The sequence below is a fragment of the Microsporum canis genome, genomic scaffold (assembly GCF_000151145.1).
Source record: "Microsporum canis CBS 113480 supercont1.3 genomic scaffold, whole genome shotgun sequence".
NCBI lineage: Eukaryota > Fungi > Ascomycota > Eurotiomycetes > Onygenales > Arthrodermataceae > Microsporum > Microsporum canis.
Window position 1 is genome coordinate 57,272 of NW_003299167.1, and position 15,399 is coordinate 72,670.

A 15,399-nucleotide genomic window follows, 5' to 3' on the forward strand; every position below is an offset into this window, starting at 1 on the left:
TCGATAGACTTGCAAAGATGGGTTTATTCATGCTTTAATGTTGATATCTCTTCATTCGCCTCTAATCGCAAGTTATTTGAGGTTCTTCGTCTTTTTTTCCAGCTTGTAACCGTCTTACGCCTTCTGATCCAGATGTACCGGTACATAGTAGTTGGTGCTTCCTAGTCACAGACCAGCACTCCGAGCGATGAACCATGACAGAAGCTGAAATAGGTCAAAATAGCAAACTGGATGATGCATGGTTCAGTACGGACACCTATGTAGCTATCAGTAGACCTCTACTACCATATCTATGGTCAACCAGGCGAACCCCTGAAAACTAACACTACTTCTCCATCCACGCTATCAACCAACCACATCACCATCCGCCACAGCTGATGGAGCATTAACTCGGAGGATCAAACTGAGTACAAAAACATCCCCTCTGATAGCTGCCGCTGATCTCCTGTGTACCACTTTCTCTGTCTGATTGGCTGCGGCAAGCTTGAAACCCCTGGGTACTTTTTTTTTTTTAAACCTGGCGAGAATTCCAAGGAAGAACAAGAACAAGAACAAGCCTAGGTATGAGATGGCCTCGGGGCAGGATATTAGGATGGCCTCTCTCTCGCCCTATATCCTCTTCTCCGTCTATTCTATATGCTATAGAGAGAGAGATAGTGTATGTGATGGAGTGTAATACTAACTGTCTGGCAGCGAGCAAGTGGCTCAGCCCGCATCTCAGGTCGATATTACCAGACTCACTCGACAAGTATCTCTCGACTCTGGCTCAGATACAGCCCATGGGGAAGCCTCTGCATGTAGGCATCATCGGCTCTGGCCTTGCAGGGCTCAGATGCGCGGACGTCTTGCTGCAGCGCGGGATGATAGTCACCATACTTGAGGCCAGAGACCGGATCGGGGGTCGAGTAAGCACCTCCCCCCGTCTGCCATCTACTTTCGAGCTTTTGATATATCTAACACCTCACTTAGGTCTGCCAAAGCAACCTCAGCGGTGCCTCCGTCGATCTGTCGGTGTGACCCTACATGTCTGCTGTAGTTAGTTATGATGCTGGCGGCCGCTAATACCAGACAGAGGCCCAAACTGGATCCATGGGACCACGAACAACCCGCTCGTCGAGATCAGCCAGCGTTCCGGCACGGTTACCGACTCGTGGGAGGGGCCCCAGGCCACCTTTGATACGGCTGGCAGGCCGCTGGACCCGGCCCTGTGTGCCAGAGTGGCAGACTTCATGTGGACGACCATAGACCGGGCCTTCACGCTGAGCCAAAAGGACAGTGCCAGCATCCCGCCGGGGAAGAGCCTGCTAGACTTCTTCAGAGACGAGCTCGCGCAGACCGGCTTCAGTCAGATGGAGAAGGACGCCTGTCTGGAGTCGTCGAAGATGTGGGGGGCCTACATCGGCTCGCCCATCGAGAGGCAGAGCCTGAAGTTCTTCTTTCTCGAAGAGTGTCTCGAGGGGAGTATGTCTGCCTGACGATGATGATATTGAATGATTGATGATTTATGATTGATCCTGTTGGAGGCTGACGGTGTATCTGTGACAGCCAACCTGTTCGTGGCCTCGACCTACAAGAACATCCTCCAACATGTTGCCCGGCCGGCCATGGAGGGAGCGGAGATACGTCTCAACGAGCCGGTTGTGGCGGTCGAGGGGAAGGATCGTTCCTCGGGGGCGGGCGGGCAGGTGCTTGTCAGGACTGTAGCCGGAAAGGAGTATCTCTTCGACGAGGTCGTTGCCACTTTTCCTCTCGGGTGGCTGAAGCAGAACAAGGACGCATTCAAGCCATCCATGCCACAGCGTCTCTCTGATGCGATAGACCATATCTCCTATGGCAGCCTGGAGAAGGTCTACGTGAGCTTTCCCTGTGCATTCTGGCAAAGGGCCACGTCCAACGACGGCAACGGCAACAATCCTACAACCCAGTTCTTCTCACCGAGCTACGTGGACCATCCTCCCACTCCGTACTGGAACCAGGAGTGCCTCTCTCTGGCCGACCTGCCCGGGGGCTGTGCCCACCCTACCTTGCTCTTCTACACGTACGGCCCCTGTGCCGAGCACGTAGTATCGCAGATATCAGGCCGCTCACCCGATTCCGAGGGATACTACGACATCCTGCACGCCTTCTTGCTGCCGTACATCTCTCGGCTGCCCGGGTACGACGCCCAGTCCCCGTCATGCCGGCCAACCGCGTTTCTGGCGACCGAGTGGCAGACAGACCCGTTTGCAGGCAACGGAAGCTACTCGAACTTCCAGACGGGGCTGACCGACGGGCTGGCAGACATCGAGGCCATGCGGGAAGGGATGGGGGTCGACAGGGGTATATGGTTTGCTGGCGAGCATACCGCACCCGTAGTCGGGCTGGGGACTGCTGCCGGGGCTTACTGGAGCGGCGAAGAGGTTGCCAGGAGGATATGTGGAATCATCCAGAGGGCAGCTTAGCTGGTTTGTGCATATACGTATATTTCGTGAATCCACGCTTATAGAGTCTAATGTACATAACATACCTGCAACCGATCATGGGTGACCGGGAGAGATAAGAAAGGAGAATTAGCGGTGGTCATTCGTAGTATGCTGGGGTCGTAAAACATGGTGTGATGATGGCTTCAAAGGCGGGTGCGGGTATCAAATCTCACACACGGCCAACATGCAGACGCAGAAGGGGGAGGGAAAGAAAACGCCAATAACAGAAACCCAGGAGATAACACGCCATGGAAATGAAATAGACAGGCCTAACGCATGAAAGAAGAAGTAAAAAAAAGGTAACTGATGCACTGATGCACTGATGCACTGATTGCGGTGGTCCTCCCACGACCGGCCTTGATTGGTCTTATGAGGCGATTGGGCTATGGTTGGTTACGGGGCGACCGTCCTTGAGGCTAGTCCTCCCATATGGTTTCGAGGTCGAGGTCCTGTCTGCCTTCGGCGCCGCAGACGCTCCAGCGCTTCCGCTTGTCGGCCCAGCCGGAGCCAAAGCGGGAGCCAAGGGAGGGAGACATGTCGAGGGCGCTGCGTCTCTTCAGGTCGGCAGAGGAGGCGAGGAAGCCGCCAGCCGCTGCAGCATCGGCCCTGTCGGCGGCGGCCTTGAGACGGGCGATCTGGTCGGCCTCGATGGCGGCGGCCTCTGCGTCCGGGATGTCCGGTATGGTCTCGAGCGAGGAGATGCTGGGGGAGCGAGACCGGATGCTGGTCGGGGTGGAGGGCATGGAGGAGGCGAGGGAGAAGGGGTAGACCGGGTACGGCTCGTTGAACTTGGGCAGGATGAGCGGAGAGGGCCGTGACGAGGGGGACGAGGCGGCTGACGACGCGGACGAGGTGGGAGCAAGGACGCCGGCGTGGCCGTTTGACGTGTAGTTGGGGAGCAAGGGGGAGGACGGTCGACGCCGGGAGACACGCGGAAGGGTGTTGTGGACGGCCGGGGACCACGACGGCGAGACTGAACGGCCGCTCCCCGTCCTGCCGGCCATGGTGCTGCCACCGCTACCGGGATGGCTGGTGTAGGATACCGGCGAGGCCTGCAGCTCCGGCTGCTCTGAGATGGGCTCTGAGATGGCCGTTATCCCGTGTCCACCGCCGTGCTGCTGCTGGTGGTGATGATGATGATGATGCTCTGCCTGGCCCTCGAAGGAGGTCCGTAGCGGACTGGGACGACGCAAGGGGAGCTCTTGGGGCCCAAGGGGAGGGGCCCCGTAACCGACAGCGACGGGAGACGAGGCCTTGCCTGGACTGCTCCGGGGAAAGACGATTCTGCCTCTCGAGTCGAGCCCGGGGGAGGAGTGCGCCCTGGCCATGACGGGCGCGCTCGACGGCGCCGCCAGGGAGCGGGATCGGGCGTGGGTATGGCCGTGGCCTCTCTGGTGCGAGGAGCCGTCCATCGCCAGGCCGTTCGCCGGCGCATGCTGGGTCGGTGACAGCAGCAGGAAGGGCTCTCTCCCATCCCGCCGTGCACCGTCCTCTCGTTCGTCTTGCCCGTCTCGTTCGTCTTGCCCGTCTTCCTGTCGACCTTTCTCCTCAGACACCGAGTCGACCGCCATGCCGCCTTCTCACAGCCTTCTCTGTCCTCTGTCCGCTCTCCTCTCTGTCCGCTCTCCTCTCAGCCGTGGATACCGCCAGGCGCTTCCCGTGGTCCCCTTTTTACCCCAGAGTCATGTCACCGCGTTTTTGCGGGGGACGCCACTCTCCGTCAGCCCGTTGAGTCTCTCTCTCTCTCTCTCTCTCTCTCTGTCTGTCCGTCTCTGTCTCTCTCTCTGTATCTCTCTCTCTGTGTCTGTCTTGGTGTCTCTCGCTGTCTGTCGAAGTCTGGTGGTTGAAGTGTTGATGTTGCAAAGTCAAAGAAGTTCAACCTAAAGACTTACACACTAGACACACTAATCTATCTACCCTACCCTACTACTCTTATATACTACTCTACTCTCTACTCTTATATACTACTCTACTCTCTACTCTTATATACTACTCTACCTCTACTCTACTCCTATACTCCTATATACTACTACTCAGCTTCTGCCCACCCTCATCGAGCGATGAAGCCGTAGTCTGTACACTCTCTCTGTCTGTCTCTCTCTCTCTTCCTTCCTGTCTGTCTGTCTCTCTCTGCCATCCGCCTTGGCCGTTTCATGTTACTATCTGACTAGCATCGACATCCTCACACACATACACATGATATACACATATACAACAACATACACATGATATACACATATACATACACATACACATGATATAGAGACATGAACTTCCAGATAATATCAGACCTCCATCTGGAGACGCACCCGGCGTACGACTTCGAGATCGAGCGGACGGCGCCCTACCTCGCCCTGCTGGGGGACATCGGCCACCTCGAGCACGCCCAGTTCTTCCCCTACGTCGAGGAGCTGCTCTCGCGCTTCGAGGCCGTCTTCCTCCTCTTCGGCAATCACGAGCCCCAGTCGTTCACCATGGACGCCGCCCGCCGCAGGGTGCAGGCCTTCCAGGACTCGCTCGACGCGCCCGCCTCCCTCGTCTTCCTCTCGCAGACCAGGCACGACGTCTCCGACACGCTGACCGTCCTCGGCTGCACCCTCTACTCGCACATCCTGCCCGAGCAGGACCAGGCCGTCGCCGCCCGCATGTCCGACTTTAGGACGATCACCGGCTGGACGACCCAGACGCACAACCGCGCCCACCGCGCCGACCTCGCCTGGCTCAACGCCCAGGTCCGCCAGATCGAGCAGCGAGAGCCGCGCCGCCGCATCGCCATCTTCACCCACCACGCCCCCAGCCTCGATCCCCGCGCCGTCGACCCCAGGTACGCCGGCAGCGCAGTCACCTCCGGCTTCGCGACCGACCTGCGAGACCAGCCGTGCTGGACCAGCCCCGCCGTCACCGCCTGGGCCTTTGGCCACACGCACTACAACTGCGACTTCGAGCTCGGCGGAGTGCGTGTCATCGCCAACCAGAAGGGCTACTACCTCTCGCCCAGGGACACTTTCTGTCCGGGGCGCGTTTATTCGCTGTAGTTTTATTTTGCCGCACTGTACATACTTTGTAGTCGATATCAGAATAGATAAGATAGACTAACCGGGAACCGACATCACAGCATACACACAGCATACAAGACACGCAAGACACGCATACACTAGATACAGCATACAAGACACGCATACACTAGATACAGCATACAAGACACGCATACACTAGATACAGAACGGCATACAAGATACAGAACGGCATACAAGATATAGAACGGCATACACATTGGCATACACTAATACAGAACGGTAGATAAAGAGACTGGCCATCCTGCGGCTGTTCCCTCGCACCGTCGCTACGTCTACGCATCGAAGGCCATCTGCAGTCTCGCATCTACCGGGCCATCGTCGAGAGGCAGGCCCGCGCCCTCGAGAGACGAGCTGCCGGCCGGACAGGGCTCCTGGGTCTCTTCTTCCCTCGCCCCCGCACAAGACCGATAAAACATGGGTCTAACACAGTAGGCGGAATGTCAGGCTCTACCGGCGCCCGGATGGAAGATGGCAGCGGGAACGGCGGCGGAAGACGGAAGAGGATGCTGGGCTATCTCAAGGCCGCCAACGACCTACGACAGGCTTACTCGGCCAGCTGGTCGAGAGGATACCAAGACCAGGAGGCGAGCAGCCCCGGCATGCCCGGTGGCTTCCCAGAGACCGAAGCCTCCGTCCGTGGAGACGAGCAGATGATACTCTTCCCCAGCTACGGAAGACGCCACGCCGTCCATCGTCGGTCTTCTTCAGCCGACGGTGACGAGCAGGATGGCTGCCAGAGGACCGGAAGCCCAGGCTCCGCCGCCGCCGTCGAGGTCGATGTCGAGGTCGAGGTCGAGGTCGATGCCCGGGGATGGATATATTCCCCCCAGCGAGGCCCCATGAACAGAAAGACTCGCATACTGCTTGCCCTGGCCAGGCGGCTGAGTGGCATCCAGACTCCCAGTGCTGCTTCTTCGGACGTCGAGGGCTCGCCCGGCCAGGATGATGCCTCCATCAATCAAAAGGTGGACTCCATCATGAACATGGCCCAGGAGAGCATCCAGCAGCAGCAGCAACAGCAGCAGCATCAACAACAGCAGCAACAGCAGCAACAGCTGTCCCCCGAACAGATGGCGGCCGCCAACGCACAGCTGATGGAGCGTCTGACTCCCTTCCTCACCACCCCGGCCGTCAACATCCCCGTCACCGTCTTCTTCTTCAACAAGACCCAGAGCCAGTCGAGAACCATCTCGACCAACGCGAGTGGCCAGTTCATCCTCCGTGCCTCCCTCGACTTTGTTCCTACCCATATCCGGGTGCTCGCGGCCGAGCACCTGTCCGCAACCGAAGAGGTCAGCCTGTCCGACCCCGGCGGCATCAGCCTCATCAGCGATATAGACGATACCATCAAACACTCCGCCATTGGGGACGGGGCCAAGGAGATCTTCCGCAACACATTTGTCCGCAATCTAAACGACCTCACCATCGCCGGTGTCGGTGACTGGTACACCAAACTCGCGGAGATGGGGGTCGGCGTCCACTACGTCTCCAACTCGCCGTGGCAGCTATACCCGCTTCTGAAGAAGTACTTCTCCCTCGCCGGGCTGCCCCCCGGCTCATTCCATCTGAAGCAGTATTCTGGCATGCTGCAGGGGATCTTCGAGCCCACCGCAGAGAGGAAACGGCCGAGCCTGGAGAGGATCATACAAGACTTCCCCCACCGCAAGTTCATCCTCGTCGGCGACAGCGGAGAAGTCGATCTCGAGGTGTACACCGAACTCGCAATGGCAAACAAGGGCAGGATCCTGGGCATTTTCATCCGTGATGTTACCACCCCTTCCGTACAGGGGTCGAACCCTCGCCTGGAGAGACGAAAGCGAAATAACTCCAGCATCGACTTTAGCGGGCTCCTCAAGACGCCCGAGAACAAACCTACCCTGCCGCTACGGAGGAAACCCGAACGAGAAGAGACGGTGGTCCCCATGGGCAACCTCATCGACCTGGACGACTGCGATGACGATGTGCCGAAACTAGATATTTCCGGCATCCAGAAGCCAGTTTCCTCCTCCGCAGTACCGCCACCGCCCAAGCCAGCCAAACCGGCGGGCCTTCGCTCTGCAACGGTCTGCCCCAAGAGCGGTAGCACCGGCAGCAAGCCTACTCCCGCAGCTTCGACAGCCAACAGGAAACCCGTACCCGCGGGCCCTGGCAGCCCAGCCGCCCTCTCCCGGAGCCCGTCAACCGACAGCTACGTCAGCAGCTTCAGAAACCAAGCTGCCAGCCTGTACAGCCAGCTTCCTTCTGCCAGGGAGTACGCCGAGCGTATATCCAATGCCATCCCTCTATCATCGTCAAACAGGACCACCCCTGCTTCCTCCCCAAAGGCAAAGCCCGCCCCGCCTCCCGTTCCTCCTCCACGCCGGAGCGCTACCGCAACCAACCTCTCTGCCCCGACGAGAGGCAGTACACCAGCCTCCGCAGTCCCAGGTTCATCCTCCCCAACTCTTGACGGATCCCAAGGCTCGCTGGGCGTACCCGCAAACGATATGAACAGGGCAAATTCCATGCCTCCTGCACCGTTCAGACGGACAAACTCATACCAGTTCTCTGAAGGACAGGCCGGCGGTCTCAACAAACGAGAAGAGATGTGGCTGAGGCGCTGGGAGCGGGCCAAAGAGACTCTTGACCGCGAAGGGGTGCCTCTGTACAGTTGGAGAGATGGCGGAGATGTGGAACAGCCGTGCTTAGAACTAGTCAGGAGAGCCCAGAGGGAGGTTTGAAGGCAGCCGTCGAGCTTGGAGCATAGCACAGTCTCCTTACGTGGTAGAATACACCCCTTATTTTTTTATCTACTTTGGCCTCAATCGACCAGAAATTGGCTATGTTCGACCCTTTTTTGATGTCTTTTAAGTTTATTCTAAAAGCTACTCTAGATAGTAGACAGCTATAACATAGAAAGACTACTCTATATAGTAAAACTACTAAAAAGCCACGAATACGGGGCTTATAGAGGTATCTATGTTTCTCTTACTGGATTAGAAAGTCTGTCCAAAATTAAGGGCAGAGCAGCGAAAAATACGCTGCAGTATCCCCCTATTATACAAAGAACGGGGGTTCTTCGTTATCAACGCACCAGGCGAGATAAGAATCAGGAGACAAGAGAGCTCATCCTAGTCTATATATAATACTGCCCTCGCGGAGAAACTTCCGCCATCGCACATTTTCACGCTGGCACCTTGAACCTCTTCGAATTGGGCGATATATCAGCCAGCACCGCATCGGCCTTTCGCTTCAGAGACTCAATAACTTTAACCCGCCCAAAATCAATAACCATCACTCCCTGAATTTCTTCGTTCCAGAGTATATTCCGGTCTTCAAAATCGAGATGTGCAACTTTGTAGGAAAGTAATTCTCTCTGTGCCTGCTTTACGCGGCCGGCTAAGTCCTGCTTTTCGATCGGAGGCGGTGCTTCGGATAGACATTTGCCGCCCCAGGCCATCAATGATAGTTGGACGATGGTACGATCGAGGAGAAAATATTTGGATTTAGTGAAGTGGACGTCTCCGAGGAAAACTGGGATGGTGGTCCCCTGAAGGGGTGCTAGAAGGCCGTATATGCGAGCTTCATGTTTGCTCCTGTAGCTTGTTCCTTTGCCGATACATGTGTAGCCGTATCCTTTCAGAGTGAGGGCGAAGATTGAGCCATGTATTCCTCCCTTCTTAAGGTAGCGGCAGCTATCTGGGTCGTCGTTTATTTGATTTTCCATGAGAGCGAGTGCCTTAGGTAGTGATAGCGGGTGGAGGCTCCCCTTGGAATTACGCTTATGTAGCTCGATATTTGGACATCTGGGATCGAAAGGCAACCGAGAAACAAGCCCACCGAGACATCTCTGTGTACAGAAGGGACGATTCTGTGAGCCGGTCGGTTGTCCTGAGCCTGACGGCTGAGAATCCATTGTTGATGTCCGCTGTCGCTTTCTGCGCTCGATAGCCTGTAGCGGAGAAGACGGTGGCTCTCTACCCTCCGCTTCGTCATCGCTTGGCGGTGACCCCGGACCTCTAGAAACAATATTATGTGTATCTGCATCGAAAGTGGGGCGTGCTCTGCGATTCCGAAGCAGATACGGTGAGCGGGTGTTAATAGGATACCTTGGCGCTCTGTACGCAGGGCTAGGACGAATCTTGCGTTCAGTCATAGGGATATCCTGTAATATTTTCTCAAAATTCACTTCCCATTTGTTCAGTTTTGATTGTGCGGAATTCCGCCAGGCCTGATTTCTCTCCGGTGATTCAAGTGCCAAAAGCGTTAAGCCTAGATAACAACCAACAGCAGTATAGGGAAAGCGGAAACCATTCTGGTCATCTTCTGGCTCAGCGTCTTTGCTAGGCTCAAGGATGCTGTACTGCAGAGTTTCCGGATTATCAATTGGCACCCTTAACATCACCTTGATTCGTCCGTTGGTGAGACAGCTATACTCGAGTCCCTGTCTAATCATATAATCGAATGTTTGGGTCAAAGCTGCGCAAGTAAGCCTTTCAGCGTTGTACTGCGCATTTCCATCTTTATCATCCTTATCAGGTAGTATAGCACGCTGAACAACTTCCTCGTACATATTCATCCGGTAAAGACCGCTACGGATAAAGTCATCGGTAAGTTTATGTGCAGCCTTGTATTCTGTCACATATATAAGGTTTCGTTCGCCGTTGACTTGATGAAATATGCAATTCTGATCCGGCTTAACGGTTCGAGGGATAACAGGCACCTCACCATCCAATGGTACCTCTGTGGTGGAATTCAAGTGGTTTTCAAATACAATACCATCAGCAAGAGAAAATCTTTCTCTTGCCGCTGGTATTGCGGCTAATGCCTGGATGGTATCGTATATGGGGTTTTCTACCTCCAGGAATTGATGACGTTGTAAGTCACCCTCGCTTCCTAGCGGGTGACGGCATGCAATACGTCCCTGGTATTCTAAAACTTGTCTAGGCGGGAAAACACGCAGCTCTGGGGCATTGGAAGGGTGGAGGAATTTATAGGCCTCGTCAAAAAGCGGTTGTTGGGCAGAATGAAAATCCCAAGATTCGAGAAAAGTTGGGCAATAACGGCCGGTCGGGGCGGTTATGGATCCTTTTGTAGTAAGGGCAATATTCGTTTGCACCGTAATCGGCACCGAAATATATATATGGCAGGCAATCAAAAACTCTTCAAATGATGTAGGTCGGTTTAGCTCTTCTGCTTTATCAACGCGTTTTCTCTCCTCATCAGCAAGCTTCCTGTCTTCTTCAGCGCGTTTTCTCTCCTCATCGGCACGCTTTGTCTGAGCATCCAATAGCTTTATAAGCTCTTCCTTGCTCAGAGAATTAAGGTCCATCTTTAACACAGGTTAGAGCAAAGAAGACCCCGGAGCAAGGCTAGAGAGTATAATAGAGTGTCAAAATCTGCCATTCGGCCAAAAAGGCGAGCTCGCGCCAATTGGTGGCAGAGAGACTGGTTATATTTGACATAGAGTTAGTGGGCCAAGGAGGTTTGTGTGATAACTAGTGGTTGTTATGATTGTAGGGCGTAAAATATTGACGTCCCTTTGCTACGCGCCGCATAACGTGACGTGTCTTGGCATCTACTTCCCTTTTTGTCAACGCTAAAGTTTATTCAAACATCAACAGAATATTGTTGCTCAAGAGAATCATTTGTGGATAAGATGCATTTTTCGAAGATATTACAATTAACTAGGAGGAATCTGGTTATAGCATCTTTAATAGATAATGATACTAGATTTAGGGAAATCTGCTAAGTTTTCTAAGCCTATATCCAATCCGTGGCTTCCACGCAATTATACAATAAATAAAAACTGACAGCCCTCACAGCTAAGATTTACCACACCGTATAGTCGTCATACCAATACTAATTCTCTTCACAGCTTGCATTGTTACTCTTAAGATTCGTGTAACCAGGCTCTATGCTGGATACTCCAGAGAGATACAGCGCAGAAATATCTCCCTGAGCCGGATTACTCGATTCTCTTGGTCTTAGCCCCCTATTAAGGGGCGAATGTTCCGGTGATGGTCAAACATTCTCTTTTCTATATTCCTGGTCACACACGCAAGAGTTATATATTCTGCCGATGCGCTTCGCAAATCTTGCCCGATCCTTGATCTGAGGCGTATAGATGGATCCTCCGTTGTGTCTTACAAGACTGTAGTCACGTGTTCATCTATCATATCCCTTAGATGACTAAAAAGAATGCTTATGTAATAATTATATCACGTGCATATATATCCTATTAGTCAGCTGGTGGGGGTCTTCTTTACGTCATGAAGACAAAACATAAGAATAGAGAAGAGAGAAGAAAGAGGAAGAGAGCATCGCAGTTATTTCATGAAAGGCTTCGTCTTATAATACTCAAACAAGAGGAAGTAGGCGAGGATCAGGCAAGATGACCATGACCAAACAGCCTGGAGCATCAGGCCGGCCAGGAAGTTCAGACAGGACGCTAACACCCAGCTCTGTCATCTCTACCGCATCACGGAGCCTCCCCCAGGGGGATGGCCACCGGTTGAACGACGCCCGGGAGACGGTGGCCCTCATCGGCCATGCGTCCATGGTTGCAGCTGACTTTAGGTTGATCGGGCTGGGAGAGGACCACCGGGCAGGTAAACGATCCCTGATCTTGTTATATGCTGCTGGTGATCGGTGCCCTTGGCTAAAGCGCTGGAAGCAGAGAGCGACGGTGTCCTGCCCAGGGACTGGAACTTGAACAGGTCGGCATACGCCTTCAGATACTCCCACCCGCACTCGCCGTCTGAATACCTCCTCCAGGTCGACCGGCTGGGAAACAAGACGGTTGTCTACGCCCTCGCATTGTTCAACGGCAGGACAACATCGTTCGACATCCCCACGGGCGACTTCATATCTGACTCTAGCCTTCCCCTGGCCGCCACCGAGGCATCATCAGAAGCCCTTGCCAACCTCTTTGTATCACAGTCCCGTCTTGATGCGCTCGTCGGCCTGTTTGACGAGAACATCGTCCAAAGACTGGTGCCAAACCAAAAGGAAGGACAGGAGGCCGGTGGTGACGGCGGCACACACGGAAGTTTGCGAGAGCAGGCTGCCCAGCAGTACCCATCCAGAGGCCCCTTACGTGACGACCGCAGCCCAGGACCTACTCGCCCCTATCCGTTTGACGACCCGCTGCTCATTCCGACTCGTGAACCCGCTCCTGCTGGTGTCGGCGATTTCCCTCCTCCCGGGTTCGAGGACGAACATGAGATCAACAGCGGGCCCCGAGGCCCCCTCCAGGCCCCAGGCGGGAGGCACCCAGTGAACATAGGTGAGAGAGATCTCTATCCGCAGGGGCTGGCACCCCACGATCCGCTGAGAGGGCACCTGGGCCCGGCGGGAGGCCTAGCCAGCGGAGGAGGCATGCATCCCACCTTTGACGACCCTATGTTCGGCGGGAGAGGGCGAGGGGAGGGCGGCTACGACCTGCAGGTACCGCCTGGGGCAAGGTATGACCCCGTCGGCCCTGGTGACGGTCGACCGTATGGTGGCTTAGGCCCGGGCTCTGGCTCAGGCTTCCCACGAGGACGAGGCCCTGGCCCAGGGTCCGGCGGCTTTGGCGGCTTTGGCGGCTTCGGCGGCGGGATAATATGATCTCCTGGCCTGCCACATCTTAAAAATAGCAGATTGTAATATATTCTTCATTCCATCTCCCCCTGTATTATTATATCTATATACGTATGTTATTCTGTTTATAAATAATGTAGGTAAGCGGCAGGTCATGTGAGGTGGCTTGACTTTGTGGCGCTTCCAAAAAAAACCAAAAAGCAAACCATCGAAAACGCCCAAAAAGAGGCCTTTTATATGTTGCCAGGATAACAAAGGTCGAAGCCAATACACAAACTACAAAACAACTGCGAAACATCTCCCTATAGCTCCGTGTCGAACCAGCCTAGCAATTCACCTTCTCTTTCTTCCTCCCTTCCCTCGAGCACCCTCGTCCCCCGTCCTGACCGCGCTCTACCGCATATCCCGTCCCTCTCGTTCACAAACCCACCCCCCCCCCAGATTAAGCGACCACCTACTCTCTCCCCTCCAACCAACCGACCAACCAACTAGCCGGCGAACTGCTTGAACAACCACCAGCTCGCCGCAAGCTACATCTTCTGTCGTGCTCCCTACCTGCTGTCGCCCCGTTGACTTAATGGAAGGAAAGATGGAGATTGATTCAGGGAGATCCCCTGAACCCCACGGCCTCTCTCTGATCACCGACCCAGAGTCAATACCAACCCTAGATGGCTGGATCGAGAGCCTCATGAGCTGCAAACAGCTGGCGGAGATCGATGTTCAGAGATTATGTGATCGGGTGGGATACACGCCCTTGCTTTGCCTAAGCACTTGTTTTTTGTTCTCGTCGTTCTTCCATGTCGCTTGTTCGTAACTTGAGGTTAACCGGGTTTGTTTTATTCTCACATGAAAATAGGCTAGGGAGGTCCTACAGGAAGAGTCGAACGTTCAGCCAGTGGTATGTCTGCAGCTCCCCTCGTCTGACGGTCCGGTTAGTGCGTGTCCAGGGATACTGACGCCTTGGCTGGTGCAGAAATGTCCAGTAACAGTTTGTGGAGATATCCATGGCCAATTCCATGACTTGATGGAGTTATTCCGGATCGGTGGCCCTAATCCAGATACAAACTACCTGTTCATGGGTAAGTTTCAATAGACCGGTCGTGTACGTTTCCCACCGAGCTTATACCAGTCTGACATGTTGCATGATACAGGCGACTACGTCGACCGTGGCTACTACTCCGTCGAGACAGTCACCCTTCTCGTTGCCCTTAAGATCCGTTACCCCGGACGTATCACAATCTTAAGAGGAAATCACGAATCACGTCAGATAACGCAAGTTTATGGTTTCTACGACGAATGCCTGCGCAAGTATGGCAATGCAAATGTTTGGAAATATTTTACCGATCTCTTCGATTTCCTCCCTCTCACCGCTCTCATCGACAATCAGATCTTCTGTCTTCACGGAGGACTCAGTCCTTCAATCGATACGCTGGATAATATCAGATCCCTAGAGCGTATACAGGAAGTCCCACATGAAGGCCCCATGTGTGATCTCCTCTGGAGCGACCCAGACGACAGGTGCGGCTGGGGCATCTCTCCTCGTGGCGCCGGATATACCTTTGGACAGGATATCTCAGAGGCTTTCAACCACAACAACGGCCTGACCCTGGTCGCGAGAGCACATCAGCTAGTGATGGAAGGCTATAATTGGTCTCAGGATCGGAATGTAGTAACTATATTCTCTGGTAAGCTTTATCTGTGTTTCCCATTTTAACCTTCCTCCTAGAAATGCTAACCTACCGGTAAACATCAGCTCCAAATTACTGCTATAGGTGCGGGAACCAAGCTGCGATCATGGAAATAGACGAAAATCTCAAGTATACTTTGTAAGTTAATTGAATCCACATCTTACCCCCCCCTTATGTTTATATTCTTGTGGCTGACTGTCTCAAGCCTCCAATTCGACCCTTGTCCTCGCGCAGGAGAACCAATGGTCTCCCGTCGCACGCCCGACTACTTCCTGTAGATACGAGAAGAATGACCTCAATACATTGAAAGCCTATTGCAGTCCACTTCATCCCACTGCCCTTGTGCAGTGGTTCACCTCCTGAGCTCACCAAAACTTCAATGGATTACTTCTAGCTCCTTGTTGTTGCTACCGATGACTGGCTTGTACACGGCACGTTTAATACTCCATTTCCCTTTACTTATTTAGCCATGACCCTTTCCCTTCTTCTGTTTCATAATCAACTCCTCCCGCCGTGGATTGATGAGGAGGGAACGGTTCTCTAGCTGGATTCTAACGGACCATGTCGAACAAAAAAATAAGGGGGAGGGGAAGGAAGAGGTGACTTGCT

The 15,399-nt window shown here is 54.1% G+C and overlaps 7 protein-coding genes across 7 annotated transcripts; 5 read left to right on the forward strand and 2 right to left on the reverse strand.

Annotated features, from left to right (window-relative positions):
- Positions 1 to 194: 194 nt before the first annotated feature.
- Positions 195 to 2,441, forward strand: MCYG_02855 (conserved hypothetical protein; the record flags this gene model as incomplete). Its single annotated transcript, XM_002847303.1, has 5 exons — positions 195 to 246; positions 694 to 905; positions 970 to 991; positions 1,069 to 1,461; positions 1,546 to 2,441. The coding sequence occupies 5 exons, from the start codon at positions 195 to 197 to the stop codon at positions 2,439 to 2,441; spliced, it is 1,575 nt and encodes a 524-aa protein (XP_002847349.1).
- Positions 2,442 to 2,878: 437 nt separating this feature from the next.
- On the reverse strand, positions 2,879 to 4,033 carry MCYG_02856 (basic proline-rich protein; the record flags this gene model as incomplete). Its single annotated transcript, XM_002847304.1, has 1 exon — positions 2,879 to 4,033. One exon carries the CDS (start codon positions 4,031 to 4,033, stop codon positions 2,879 to 2,881), a length of 1,155 nt encoding a protein of 384 aa, XP_002847350.1.
- Positions 4,034 to 4,729: 696 nt separating this feature from the next.
- MCYG_02857 (ser/Thr protein phosphatase) lies at positions 4,730 to 5,497 on the forward strand (the record flags this gene model as incomplete). The annotated part of the gene is made up of 1 exon (XM_002847305.1): positions 4,730 to 5,497. The coding sequence occupies one exon, from the start codon at positions 4,730 to 4,732 to the stop codon at positions 5,495 to 5,497; it is 768 nt and encodes a 255-aa protein (XP_002847351.1).
- A 479-nt stretch (positions 5,498 to 5,976) lies between these two features.
- On the forward strand, positions 5,977 to 8,259 carry MCYG_02858 (actin patch protein 1; the record flags this gene model as incomplete). Its single annotated transcript, XM_002847306.1, has 1 exon — positions 5,977 to 8,259. One exon carries the CDS (start codon positions 5,977 to 5,979, stop codon positions 8,257 to 8,259), a length of 2,283 nt encoding a protein of 760 aa, XP_002847352.1.
- A 443-nt stretch (positions 8,260 to 8,702) lies between these two features.
- MCYG_02859 (conserved hypothetical protein) lies at positions 8,703 to 10,850 on the reverse strand (the record flags this gene model as incomplete). The annotated part of the gene is made up of 2 exons (XM_002847307.1): positions 8,703 to 9,537; positions 9,628 to 10,850. The coding sequence occupies 2 exons, from the start codon at positions 10,848 to 10,850 to the stop codon at positions 8,703 to 8,705; spliced, it is 2,058 nt and encodes a 685-aa protein (XP_002847353.1).
- Positions 10,851 to 11,912: 1,062 nt separating this feature from the next.
- Positions 11,913 to 13,129, forward strand: MCYG_02860 (conserved hypothetical protein; the record flags this gene model as incomplete). The annotated part of the gene is made up of 2 exons (XM_002847308.1): positions 11,913 to 12,097; positions 12,238 to 13,129. The coding sequence occupies 2 exons, from the start codon at positions 11,913 to 11,915 to the stop codon at positions 13,127 to 13,129; spliced, it is 1,077 nt and encodes a 358-aa protein (XP_002847354.1).
- A 562-nt stretch (positions 13,130 to 13,691) lies between these two features.
- MCYG_02861 (serine/threonine-protein phosphatase PP2A catalytic subunit) lies at positions 13,692 to 15,068 on the forward strand (the record flags this gene model as incomplete). Its single annotated transcript, XM_002847309.1, has 6 exons — positions 13,692 to 13,841; positions 13,959 to 14,000; positions 14,076 to 14,181; positions 14,254 to 14,787; positions 14,856 to 14,928; positions 14,996 to 15,068. The coding sequence occupies 6 exons, from the start codon at positions 13,692 to 13,694 to the stop codon at positions 15,066 to 15,068; spliced, it is 978 nt and encodes a 325-aa protein (XP_002847355.1).
- Between the last annotated feature and the right edge of the window lie 331 nt (positions 15,069 to 15,399).